The sequence below is a fragment of the Lolium perenne genome, chromosome 2 (genome assembly GCF_019359855.2).
Source record: "Lolium perenne isolate Kyuss_39 chromosome 2, Kyuss_2.0, whole genome shotgun sequence".
Lineage (NCBI taxonomy): Eukaryota > Viridiplantae > Streptophyta > Magnoliopsida > Poales > Poaceae > Lolium > Lolium perenne.
In genome coordinates, this window is record NC_067245.2 from 194170439 (window position 1) to 194183364 (window position 12926).

Sequence of the window (12926 nt, forward strand, 5' to 3'; positions counted from 1 at the left end):
TGTTTGCCAGCACGATGAAAGCAAATGGGCCTAACAGTCGACATGCTAAGGGAGTCCGATACAGGATTCCACGGCATCATACCGACTCGACCCGCTTATTCCCTAGGCAAGATATCACTGGACGTAGTTTTCGGCACACCCAGCAACTTCAGGAAGGAGAAAATCAAGTTTGAAGTGGTCGACTGGGAATCCCAGTACCACGCCATCCTCGGCAGACTTGCATTCGCGAAATTCATGGCGGTACCTCACTACGCATACCTAAAGCTGAAGATGCCAGGCAACAACGGGATAGCAATAACCATACATGGAAGCTTCTCCCGCTCGGACAGCTGTGACAGAGATTTCCAGAAGATTGCCTCAAGGTTTGGGGCTAAGGAAAAACTTAACGCAGTCGATGCTATCACAGACCACACGAAGACACCGGCTGACAACCGAAAGGGGAGATCCGATGAGTTTGATGTCGCGAAGGAAGCAAAGAAGCTGCAGGTGCATCCCTCCGACCCGAAGAAGACGGTCAATGTCTCGGCAGACCTCACTGTCGCATAGGAAGGCGCGCTCATCGAGTTCCTCTGTGAGCACTGGGAAATATTTGCATGGGAATCATCCGACATGTCAGGTATTCCCAGGGAACTCGCTGAGCACGCCCTCAATGTTGACCCGAAGGCCAAACCAGTACAGCAGTCCATGCGCCGGTTTTCAGAACCAAAGAGAAAAGCAATCGGTGAAGAAGTTAATCGGCTCCGCAAGGCCGGATTCATTCGGGAGCTCAAGGAAGCCGAGTGGGTGGCCAACCCAGTCATGGTACCGAAGAAAGACACGACTGCTCTCCGCATGTGTATCAATTACACAAGCCTCAACAAGCACTGCCCTAAGGATCATTTCCCTCTACCTCGCATCGATCAGATAGTCGACTCCACAGCGGGGTGTGATCGCCTCTCCTTCCTCGATGCATACTCCGGCTACAACCAGATCAAGCTCAAGGAGGAAGATCAAGAGTTGACCGCGTTCATCACTTCGCACGGTGTTTTTTGCTACAACGTCATGACCTTCGGGCTGAAAAACGCGGGAGCAACATATCAGCGATGTATGCAAGCTTGTCTTGGAGAACAGATTGGAAGGAATATTGAGGTTTACATTGATGATATCGTGGTAAAAACAAAGCACGCCGCCACCCTCATCGATGATTTGCGGGAAACCTTCGACAACCTCGACAGGTATAAAATCAAGTTGAATCCGAAGAAACGCTTCTTCGGGGTGCCAGGAGGACAAGTACTCGGGTACTTCATTTCAGCCAGGGGGATAGAGGCTAACCCCCTAAAAAACAAAGCAATTCTCGACATGGAGCCGCCAAAGAATCTGCACCAAGTCCAGCAATTGGCAGGACGTTTGGCAGTAGTCAGCAGGTTCATTGCCAAGTTGGGAGAAAAAGCTTTACCATTTTATAGCCTGATGAAGAAGTCAGAAAAGTTCGAGTGGACGGATGAGGCGCATGAATCTTTTAACAATCTGAAGAAGATCTTATCAACGTCTCCGGTACTCGTAACCCCACATGAAAAGGAAACACTGCTCATGTACATAGCAGCAACAGTGCAAGTCTTCAGCAGCGTCCTAGTCGTCGAGCGTGCGGAGGCAGGAAAAGTCCACGGTGTGCAATGGCCCGTCTATTACCTCAGCGAAGTACTCACACCGGCGAAGCAAAGGTATCCCCACCACCAGAAGCTAGCATACGCAGTATGGAGAACGACTCGCAAGTTGCGCCACTACTTCACTGAGCATCCGATTATCGTCGTCAGTGAAGCACCATTAAAGAATATACTCACTAACCCAGAAGCCACGGGTCGAGTGTCTCAATGGGCCATCGAGATAGCGCCACATGACATAACCTATGTCAACCGTATGGCAATTAAATCTCAAGTCCTTCCTGATTTCATGGCAGACTGGATCCAGTCGCAAACACCGGCGGCACCCGACATGTCGGGCTCGTGGACAATGTATTTTGACGGATCTAAGCGGAGTACATGTGCAGGTGCAGGGGTGATATTGATATCGCCACAAGGGGACAAGATGAGGTACATCTTACGTATGAATTTCTCCCTGCCGACAAATAATGAAGCAGAATATGAAGCACTGTTGCATGGGATGAAAATGGCAAAGGCATGTGGCGCAACTCGCTTGGAAATCTACGGAGGCTCGAACCTGGTGGTACAGCAGTCGATGAATTTATGCGATGCGGTCAGCGACAACATGATAGCCTACCACCAGCTATACCAGAATATAGAAGCCAAGTTTGAAGGATGTGAACTTAAGCATATCGGCAGAGCCAGTAACGTGGAAGCTGACGCTTTGGAAAACATTGGATCCACGTGCTCTTCCATTCCAGACGGGGTGTTTTATGAAGTCATCACTCAACGATCGATAAAGGAAAAAGCATCGGCACCTCCAAAACCGCTAGCTGACGATTCAGAGACTGGTTCGCAGCAAGACGTTGAAGGGCCCCCGCCTCGACCTGCAGAGCAGGTCCTCCTACTCGAACCTTTGTGGACCAAGCCCTTTTTAGCATACTTGATAGATCAACAACTACCGGAGGATCCGGTGGAAGCAAGGAGAATTGTGAGGCGGTCGAAAGCCTTCACCATGGTAAACGGAGAGCTCTATAAGCGCAGTATCTCTGGTATATTTCAAAGGTGCATCGCCATCGACGATGGAAAAGCTCTGCTACGGGAAATACATGAAGGAACCTGCGGGCACCATGCAGGCAGCAGGGCCCTCGTGGCAAAAGCCTTCAGAGCAGGATTCTACTGGCCAACAGCAACCTCGGACGCACGGGACCTGGTCATGAAATGCGACCCTTGTCAGCGTTTTGCACCAAGACCTCACGCTCCCGCAACAGATTTGATGATGATACCACTTGCGTGGCCCTTCGCGCAGTGGGGACTCGACCAGGTTGGACCACTGCCGAGGTCATCGCCTGGAGGTCGTACATACCTGTTAGTCGCAGTCGACAAGTTTACCAAATGGATTGAAGCTGTGCCTGTTCAAAACCAGGAAGTCGAAACTGCCGTCCAGTTCTTCAAAGGAATAACTTGTCGATTTGGCATGCCTCACAGTATTGTCACTGACAACGGAACCAACTTTGACTCCAAAAAGTTCCGCAAGTTTTGCGACGATTGTGGCATCAAGTTAAAATTCGCATCGGTAGCACATTCCCAGACAAATGGGCAGGTCGAAAGGATCAATGGCCTCATTGGAGGTGGCCTCAAGAAACGCCTTACGGGTGCAGCTGGTGAAGGAGATATGCCCTAGAGGCAATAATAAAGTGGTTATTATTTATATCTTTATGTTTATGATAAATGTTTATATATCATGCTATAATTGTATTAACCGAAACATTAGTACATGTGTGATATGTAGACAACAAGAAGTCCCTAGTATGCCTCTTAAACTAGCTTGTTGATTAATGGATGATTAGTTTCATAATCATGAACATTGGATGTTATTAATAACAAGGTTATGTCATTGTATGAATGATGTAATGGACACACCCAATTAAGCGTAGCATAAGATCTCGTCATTAAGTTATTTGCTATAAGCTTTCGATACGTAGTTACCTAGTCCTTATGACCATGAGATCATGTAAATCACTTATACCGAAAAGGTACTTTGATTACACCAAACGCCACTGCGTAAATGGGTGGTTATAAAGGTGGGATTAAGTATCCGGAAAGTATGAGTTGAGGCATATGGATCAACAGTGGGATTTGTCCATCCCGATGACGGATAGATATACTCCGGGCCCTCTCGGTGGAATGTCGTCTAATGTCTTGCAAGCATATGAATAAGTTCATAAGAGACCACATACCAAGGTACGAGTAAAGAGTACTTGTCAGGAGACGAGGTTGAACAAGGTATAGAGTGATACCGAAGATCAAACCTCGGACAAGTAAAATATCGCGTGACAAAGGGAATTGGTATCATATGTGAATGGTTCATTCGATCACTAAAGTCATCGTTGAATATGTGGGAGCCATTATGGATCTCCAGATCCCGCTATTGGTTATTGGTCGGAGTGAGTACTCAACCATGTCCGCATAGTTCACGAACCGTAGGGTGACACACTTAAAGTTGGATGTTGAAATGGTAGAACTTGAATATGGAATGGAGTTCGAATATTTGTTCGGAGTCCCGGATGAGATCCCGGATATCACGAGGAGTTCCGGAATGGTCCGGAGAATAAGATTCATTTTATGTGAATTAAAATGATGCGAAAGGTTCTATGGAAGGTTCTAGAAGGTTCTAGAAAAGTTCGGAAGAAACCACCAAGGAAGGTGGAGTCCTGGAGGGACTCCACCTCCATGGCCGGCCAACCCTAGTGGGGGAGGAGTCCCAAGTGGACTTCCCCAAGGGGGGCCGGCCACCCCCCCATATGGAAGGGGGGAATCCCACCCCAAGTGGGATTCCCACCTTGGGTAGGTTTCCCTATCATATGGAAGGTTTTGGGTTCGTGTCTTATTCGGAGACTTGTAGTCGAACACTTGGGGCTTCCACCTATATAATGAGGGGCCAAGGGAGGGGGCCGGCCACCCCAAGACTACAAGCTGGCCGCCCCCCTTGAAGTGGCCGGCCACCCCCTCCCAAACCCTAGCCGCCCCCCTCTCCTCCATATCTCCCGCGTGCTTTAGCGAAGCTCCGCCGGAGTTCTCCACCACCACCGACACCACGCCGTCGTGCTGTCGGATTCAAGAGGAGCTACTACTTCCGCTGCCCACTGGAACGGGAGGTGGACGTCGTCTTCATCAACAACCGAACGTGTGACCGAGTACGGAGGTGCTGCCCGTTCGTGGCGCCGGAGGGATCGTGATCAAGATCTTCTACGCCCTTTTGCAAGCGGCAAGTGAACGTCTACCGCAGCAACAAGAGCCTCCTCTTGTAGGCTTTGGAATCTCTTCAAGGGTGAGACTCGATAAACCCCTCGTTGCTATCGTCTTCTAGATTGCATCTTGGCTTGGATTGCGTGTTCGCGGTAGGAAAATTTTTGTTTTCTATGCAACGTTATCCTACAGTGGTATCAGAGCCGTGTCTATGCATAGATGGTTGCACGAGTAGAACACAATGGTTTTGTGGGCGTTGATGCTCTTGTTATCTTTAGTTTGAGTACTTTCATCTTTGTGGCATAGTGGGATGAAGCGGCTCGGACTAGCTTTACATGACCGCGTTCATGAGACTTGTTCCTCGTTCGACATGCAACTTGTATTGCATAAGAGGCTTTGCGGGTGTCTGTCTCTCCTACTATAGTGAAGATTCAATTTACTCTTCTATTGACAACATTAGTATCAATGTTGTGGTTCATGTTCGTAGGTAGATTAGATCTCTCCCGAAAACCCTAAACCACGTAAAATATGCAAACCAAATTAGAGACGTCTAACTTGTTTTTGCAGGGTTTGGTGATGTGATATGGCCATAATGTGATGATGAATATGTATGAGATGATCATTATTGTATTGTGGCAACCGGCAGGAGCCTTATGGTTGTCTTTAAATTTCATGTTGAGTAGTATTTCAAAGTAGTTGTAATAGTTGCTACATGGAGGACAATCATGAAGACGGCGCCATTGACCTTGACGCTACGCCGACGATGATGGAGATCATGCCCGAAGATGATGGAGATCATGTCCGTGCTTTGGAGATGAAGATCAAAGGCGCAAAGACTAAAGGGCCATATCATATCACATATGAACTGCATGTGATGTTAATCCTTTTATGCATCTTATTTTGCTTAGATCGCGACGGTAGCATTATAAGATGATCCCTCACTAAAATCTCAAGATAATAAAGTGTTCATCCTTAGTAGCACCGTTACCATGACTTGTCGTTTCGAAGCATCTCGTGATGATCGGGTGTGTTAGAATCAACAAGTGCATACAACGGGTGCAAGACAGTTTTGCACATGCGGATACTAAGGTGGCCTTGACGAGCCTAGTATGTACAGACATGGTCTCGGAACACGTGATACCGAAAGGTAGAGCATGAATCATATGGTTGATATGATGAACACTTTGAGTGTTCGCCATTGAAATCACACCTTGTCTCGTGATGATCGGACTTAGGTGCGGTGGATTTGGTTCGTGTAATCACTAAGACAATGCGAGGGATATTGTTTTGAGTGGGAGTTCACTTAGTCTTTAATTATGTTGAATTAAAATTTGAACTCATTTTGTCATAAACTTAGTCTAAACTTTTGCAAATATATGTTGTAGAGATGGCGTCCCCAATCAATTTTAACCAGTTCCTAGAGAAAGAAAAACTTAAGAGCAATGGTAGCAACTTCACCGACTGGTTCCGTCATGTGAGGATCTTCCTCTCTGGCGAAAATCTGCAATATGTGCTTGATGCACCGCTAGGTGACCCTCCTGCAGAAACTGAAACCGATGAAGTAAAAGCTGTTTACGAGACTCGGAAAATTCGGTACTCTCAAGTTCAGTGTGCCATCCTGTGCAGTCTGGAATCCGATCTTCAAAAACGTTTTGAGCACCACGATCCTCATGAGTTGATGAAAGAGCTGAAAGCTATTTTTGAGACTCATGCGGCCATGGAATGCTATGAAGCATCGAAACAATTCTTCAGCTGCATGATGGAAGAAGGCAGCTCCGTTAGTGAGCACATGCTCGCCATGACCGGGCATGCGAAGAAACTCAGTGACTTGGGAATAGTGATTCCTAACAGACTGGGGATTAATCGTGTCCTTCAATCACTGCCACCAAGTTACAAGAACTTTGTGATGAACTACAATATGCAGAACATGAACAAGGAGTTACCTGAACTCTTTGGCATGCTAAAAGCTGCTGAGATTGAGATCAAGAAAGAGCACCAAGTGTTGATGGTCAACAAGACCACCAGTTTCAAGAAACAGGGCAAATCTAAGGGAAAATTCAAGAAGGGTGGCAAGAAAGCTGTCACGCCTCCTATGAAACCTAAGAACGGCCCTAAGCCTGATGCTGAGTGCTATTACTGCAAGGAGAAGGGACACTGGAAGCGTAATTGCTCCAAGTATCTGGCTGATCTGAAGAGCGGCCTTGTCAAGAAGAAGAAAGAAGGTATATCTGATATACATGTTATAGATGTTTATCTCACTGGTCCTCGTTCTAGTACCTGGGTATTTGATACTGGTTCGGTTGCTCATATTTGTAACTCGACACAGGAACTAAAGAATAAACGGAGACTACTGAAAGATGAAGTGACGATGCACGTTGGAAACGGATCCAAGGTCAATGTGATCGCAGTCGGCACACTTCCTCTACATCTACCTTCGGGATTAGTTTTAAGCCAAAATAATTGTTATTTTGTACCTACGTTGAGCATGAACATTATATCTGGATCTTGTTTAATGCAAGACGGTTATTCATTCAAGTCTGAGAATAAAGGTTGTTCTATTTTTATGAATAATATCTTTTATGGTCGAGCACCAGAAAAGAATGGCTTATTTCTGTTAGATCTCGATAGTAGTGATACGCATATACATAACGTTGATGCTAAGCGAATTAAATTAAATGATAATTCTACATATATGTGGCACTGTCGTCTTGGTCATATTGGAGTGAAACGCATGAAGAAACTCCATAAAGATGGATTACTTGAATCACTTGACTTTGAGTCACTTGATAGATGCGAAGCATGTCTAATGGAAAAAATGACTAAGACTCCATTTTCTGGTATGATGGAGCGAGCTACTGACTTATTGGAAATCATACATACCGATGTGTGCGGACCAATGAGTGTAGCATCGCGCGGTGGTTATCATTATGTTCTAACCTTCATAGATGATCTGAGTAGATATGGGTATATCTATTTCATGAAACATAAATCCGAAACTTTCGAGAAGTTTAAGAAATTTCAAAGTGAAGTAGAAAATCAACGTAACAAAAAGATTAAATTTCTACGATCTGATCGTGGAGGTGAATATCTGAGTTATGAGTTTGGCATGCATTTAAAGAAATGCGGAATACTTTCACAATTGACACCACCAGGAACACCTCAACGAGACGGTGTGTCCGAACGTCGTAATCGAACTCTCTTAGATATGGTTCGTTCTATGATGTCTCTTACTGATTTGCCGTTATCATTTTGGAGTTATGCATTAGAGACAGCCGCATTCACTTTAAATAGAGCACCATCAAAATCCGTAGAAACGACACCGTATGAATTATGGTTTAATAAGAAACCTAAGCTGTCGTTCCTGAAAGTTTGGGGTTGCGAAGCCTATGTAAAGAAGTTACAACCGGACAAGCTAGAACCCAAAGCGGAGAAATGCGTCTTCATAGGATACCCTAAGGAAACTATAGGGTACACTTTCTATCACAGATCCGAAGGCAAAATCTTTGTTGCTAAGAACGGAACCTTTCTTGAGAAAGAATTTCTCACTAAAGAAGTGACTGGAAGAAAAGTAGAACTCGATGAGATTGATGAATCTATACTCGTTGATCAGAGTAGCGCGATCCGGAAGTTGTACCTGTACCGCCTACACCGGCAACAGAGGAAGCTAATGATAATGATCATGAAACTTCGAACGAGGAAACTACTGAACCTCGCAGATCGACAAGGGAACGTGCCACTCCTGATTGGTATGATCCTTGTCTAAATGTCATGATTGTGGATAACAATGATGAGGACCCTGCGACGTATGAAGAAGCGATGATGAGCCCAGATTCCAACAAATGGCAAGAAGCCATGAAATCCGAAAGGGGTCCATGTATGATAACAAAGTATGGACTTTGGTAGACTTACCTGATAGCCGAAAGGCTGTCGAAAATAAATGGATCTTCAAGAGAAAAACAGATGCTGATGGTAATATTACTGTCTATAAAGCTCGACTTGTCGCAAAGGGTTTCCGACAAATTCAAGGAGTTGACTACGATGAGACTTTCTCACCTGTAGCGAAGCTAAAATCTGTGAGGATTTTGTTAGCAATAGCTGCATTTTTTGATTATGAGATTTGGCAGATGGATGTCAAAACGGCGTTCCTTAATGGAGACATTGAGGAAGAGTTGTATATGGTACAACCCAAAGGTTTTGTCGATCCTAAAAATGCTGACAAAGTATGCAAACTTCAGCGTTCAATCTATGGACTGAAGCAAGCATCAAGAAGTTGGAACCGACGCTTTGATAAGGTGATCAAAGACTTCGGGTTTATACAGTGTCATGGAGAGGCCTGTATTTACAAGAAAGTGAGTAGGAGCTCTGTAGCATTTCTGATATTATATGTAGATGACATATTATTGATCGGAAATGATATAGAACTATTAAGCAGTGTAAAAGGTTATTTGAATAATAGTTTTTCAATGAAAGACCTTGGTGAAGCATCGTATATATTAGGCATCAAGATTTATAGAGATAGATCAAGACGCCTAATAGGGCTATCACAGAGTACATACCTGGACAAGATTCTAAAGAAGTTTAGAATGGACGAAAGTAAGAAAGGGTTCTTACCTATGTTACCAGGCAAGGTCTTGAGTAAGACTCAAGGACCGGCTACGGCAGAAGAAAGAGAAAGGATGAGTAATATCCCCTATGCCTCGGCAGTAGGATCTATCATGTATGCCATGCTATGTACTAGACCGGATATAGCACATGCTGTTAGTTTGACTAGCAGATATCAAAGTGATCCAGGAATGGAACACTGGACAGCGGTCAAGCATATCCTGAAGTACTTGAAAAGAACTAAGGATATGTTTCTTTGTTATGGAGGTGACCAAGAGCTCGTTGTAAGTGGTTACACCGATGCAAGTCGGAACACTGATCCTGATGACTCTAAGTCACAATCTGGGTACGTGTTTATATTGAATGGTGCTGCGATGGCTGGGCAAGCTCGAAGCAGTGCACGGTGGCGAAGTCTTCAACAGAATCAGAGTACATAGTGGCTTCAGAGGCTTCATCAGAAGCGGTATGGATGAAGAGGTTCATTGTAGAGCTCGGTGTGGTTCCTAGTGCATTGGACCCATTAATCATTTACTGTGATAACATGGGTGCCATCGCCAATGCACAAGAGCCAAGGTCACACAAGAGGCTGAAGCATATCAAGCTGCGTTACCACTCGATTCGCGAGTACATCGAAGATGGAGAAGTAAAGATTTGCAAAGTACACACTGATCTGAATGTAGCAGATCCGTTGACTAAAGCTCTCCCTAGGGCAAAGCATGACCAACACCAGAATGCCATGGGTGTTAGGTATATTACAATGTAATCTAGATTATTGACTCTAGTGCAAGTGGGAGACTGAAGGAGATATGCCCTAGAGGCAATAATAAAGTGGTTATTATTTATATCTTTTTGTTTATGATAAATGCTTATATATCATGCTATAATTGTATTAACCGAAACATTAGTACATGTGTGATATGTAGACAACAAGAAGTCCCTAGTATGCCTCTTAAACTAGCTTGTTGATTAATGGATGATTAGTTTCATAATCATGAACATTGGATGTTATTAATAACAAGGTTATGTCATTGTATGAATGATGTAATGGACACACCCAATTAAGCGTAGCATAAGATCTCGTCATTAAGTTATTTGCTATAAGCTTTCGATACATAGTTACCTAGTCCTTATGATCATGAGATCATGTAAATCACTTATACCGGAAAGGTACTTTGATTACACCAAACGCCACTGCGTAAATGGGTGGTTATAAAGGTGGGATTAAGTATCCGGAAAGTATGAGTTGAGGCATATGGATCAACAGTGGGATTTGTCCATCCCGATGACGGATAGATATACTCTGGGCCCTCTCGGTGGAATGTCGTCTAATGTCTTGCAAGCATATGAATAAGTTCATAAGAGACCACATACCACGGTACGAGTAAAGAGTACTTGTCAGGAGACGAGGTTGAACAAGGTATAGAGTGATACCGAAGATCAAACCTCGGACAAGTAAAATATCGCGTGACAAAGGGAATTGGTATCGTATGTGAATGGTTCATTCGATCACTAAAGTCATCGTTGAATATGTGGGAGCCATTATGGATCTCCAGATCCCGCTATTGGTTATTGGTCGGAGTGAGTACTCAACCATGTCCGCATAGTTCACGAACCGTAGGGTGACACACTTAAAGTTGGATGTTGAAATGGTAGAACTTGAATATGGAATGGAGTTCGAATATTTGTTCGGAGTCCCGGATGAGATCCCGGACATCACGAGGAGTTCCGGAATGGTCTGGAGAATAAGATTCATATATAGGATGTCATTTTATGTGAATTAAAATGATGCGGAAGGTTCTATGGAAGGTTCTAGAAGGTTCTAGAAAAGTCCGGAAGAAACCACCAAGGAAGGTGGAGTCCCGGAGGGACTCCACCTCCATGGCCGGCCAACCCTAGTGGGGGAGGAGTCCCAAGTGGACTTCCCCAAGGGGGGCCGGCCACCCCCCCATATGGAAGGGGCGAATCCCACCCCAAGTGGGATTCCCACCTTGGGTAGGTTTCCCTATCATATGGAAGGTTTTGGGTTCGGGTCTTATTCGGAGACTTGTAGTCCAACACTTGGGGCTTCCACCTATATAATGAGGGGCCAAGGGAGGGGGTCGGCCACCCCAAGACTACAAGATGGCCGCCCCCCTTGAAGTGGCCGGCCACCCCCTCCCAAACCCTAGCCGCCCCCCTCTCCTCCATATCTCCCGCGTGCTTTAGCGAAGCTCCGCCGGAGTTCTCCACCACCACCAACACCACGCCGTCGTGCTGTCGGATTCAAGAGGAGCTACTACTTCCGCTGCCCGCTGGAACGGGAGGTGGACGTCGTCTTCATCAACAACCGAACGTGTGACCGAGTACGGAGGCGTTGCCCGTTCGTGGCGCCGGAGGGATCGTGATCAAGATCTTCTACGCGCTTTTGCAAGCGGCAAGTGAACGTCTACCGCAGCAACAAGAGCCTCCTCTTGTAGGCTTTGGAATCTATTCAAGGGTGAGACTCGATAAACCCCTCGTTGCTACCGTCTTCTAGATTGCATCTTGGCTTGGATTGCGTGTTCGCGGTAGGAAATTTTTTGTTTTCTATGCAACGTTATCCTACAGCTGGAGCATGGGTCGAAGAACTACCATCTGTGCTTTGGAGTTTGCGTACCACACCCAACAGATCAACCCAGTACACCCCGTTCTTCTTGGTGCACGGAGCCGAAGCAGTGTTGCCAGCCGATGTCCGGTTCGAAGCCCCTCGGGTGACCGCATACACGAAAGCTACCTCCAATATCGCGTTGCAGGATGCTGTGGACCTCCTCGATGAAGCTAGGGATATTGCCTTAGCAAGAACAGCGGTGTATCAGCAGGCGCTGTGAAACTATCACAGTCGACAAATACGCAATCGAAGCTTCAATGTTGGAGATATGGTATTGCGACTGAAGCAGGAGAGACCTTCGAAGCTCAAATCCCCATGGGAAGGCCCGTTCATCATCACTAAAGTGATACCAGGAGGAGCTTACCGGCTCAAGAATCCAACTTCGGGAAAAGACGTCGAAAATCCATGGAACGTTGCACATTTGCGAGGTTTCTACGCATAGGATATAATCATCCCCCTCCTGTTATTCGACAGCTCTTAAAGCCGGTCTTATATTATGAATAAAATTCTAATCAGGTTTTCTACCTTTATTGTTCCAGGCCTCATCATCCGAGCAAATTGTTCGGGGCCCTTGTTATTGGCTCTTACTCCCATCGGGAGCGTTGGCCAGAAACACGTGCGCGCAGTGTCATTAATTAAATACTCCCATCGGGAGATAAGGTTAATGGCACACGACAAACCATCCAAGCCTCAAGAAAATACGCGAGCGCTGCAGATGATGGACCTACTGTATCATAAAAAAAGGCTCAAACCGGTGCACCGCGTGAGGATGCCAAGCGTCTAAATCCCTCGATTATTTGACGGGTGTCGCTCTTATAGAACTTACATAT

The 12926-nt window shown here is 45.6% G+C and overlaps 1 protein-coding gene across 1 annotated transcript; it reads left to right on the plus strand.

Moving 5' to 3' along the window:
- The first annotated feature begins 1338 nt into the window (after positions 1–1338).
- LOC139835697 (uncharacterized) lies at positions 1339–12316 on the plus strand. The gene is made up of 3 exons (XM_071825559.1): positions 1339–2026; positions 2117–3274; positions 12057–12316. The coding sequence occupies exons 1-3, from the start codon at positions 1339–1341 to the stop codon at positions 12314–12316; spliced, it is 2106 nt and encodes a 701-aa protein (XP_071681660.1).
- Positions 12317–12926: the final 610 nt, after the last annotated feature.

Bases quoted from the DNA above. Each gene is read 5' to 3' on its own strand.
- LOC139835697 (XM_071825559.1), top strand. From the start codon at position 1,339: ATGGAGCCGCCAAAGAATCTGCACCAAGTCCAGCAATTGGCAGGACGT. The intron at 2,027-2,116 runs GTGCAGGGGTGA...ATAATGAAGCAG, and splicing joins TAAGCGGAGTACATGTGCAG to AATATGAAGCACTGTTGCAT. The intron at 3,275-12,056 runs GTGCAGCTGGTG...GTTATCCTACAG, and splicing joins CCTCAAGAAACGCCTTACGG to CTGGAGCATGGGTCGAAGAA.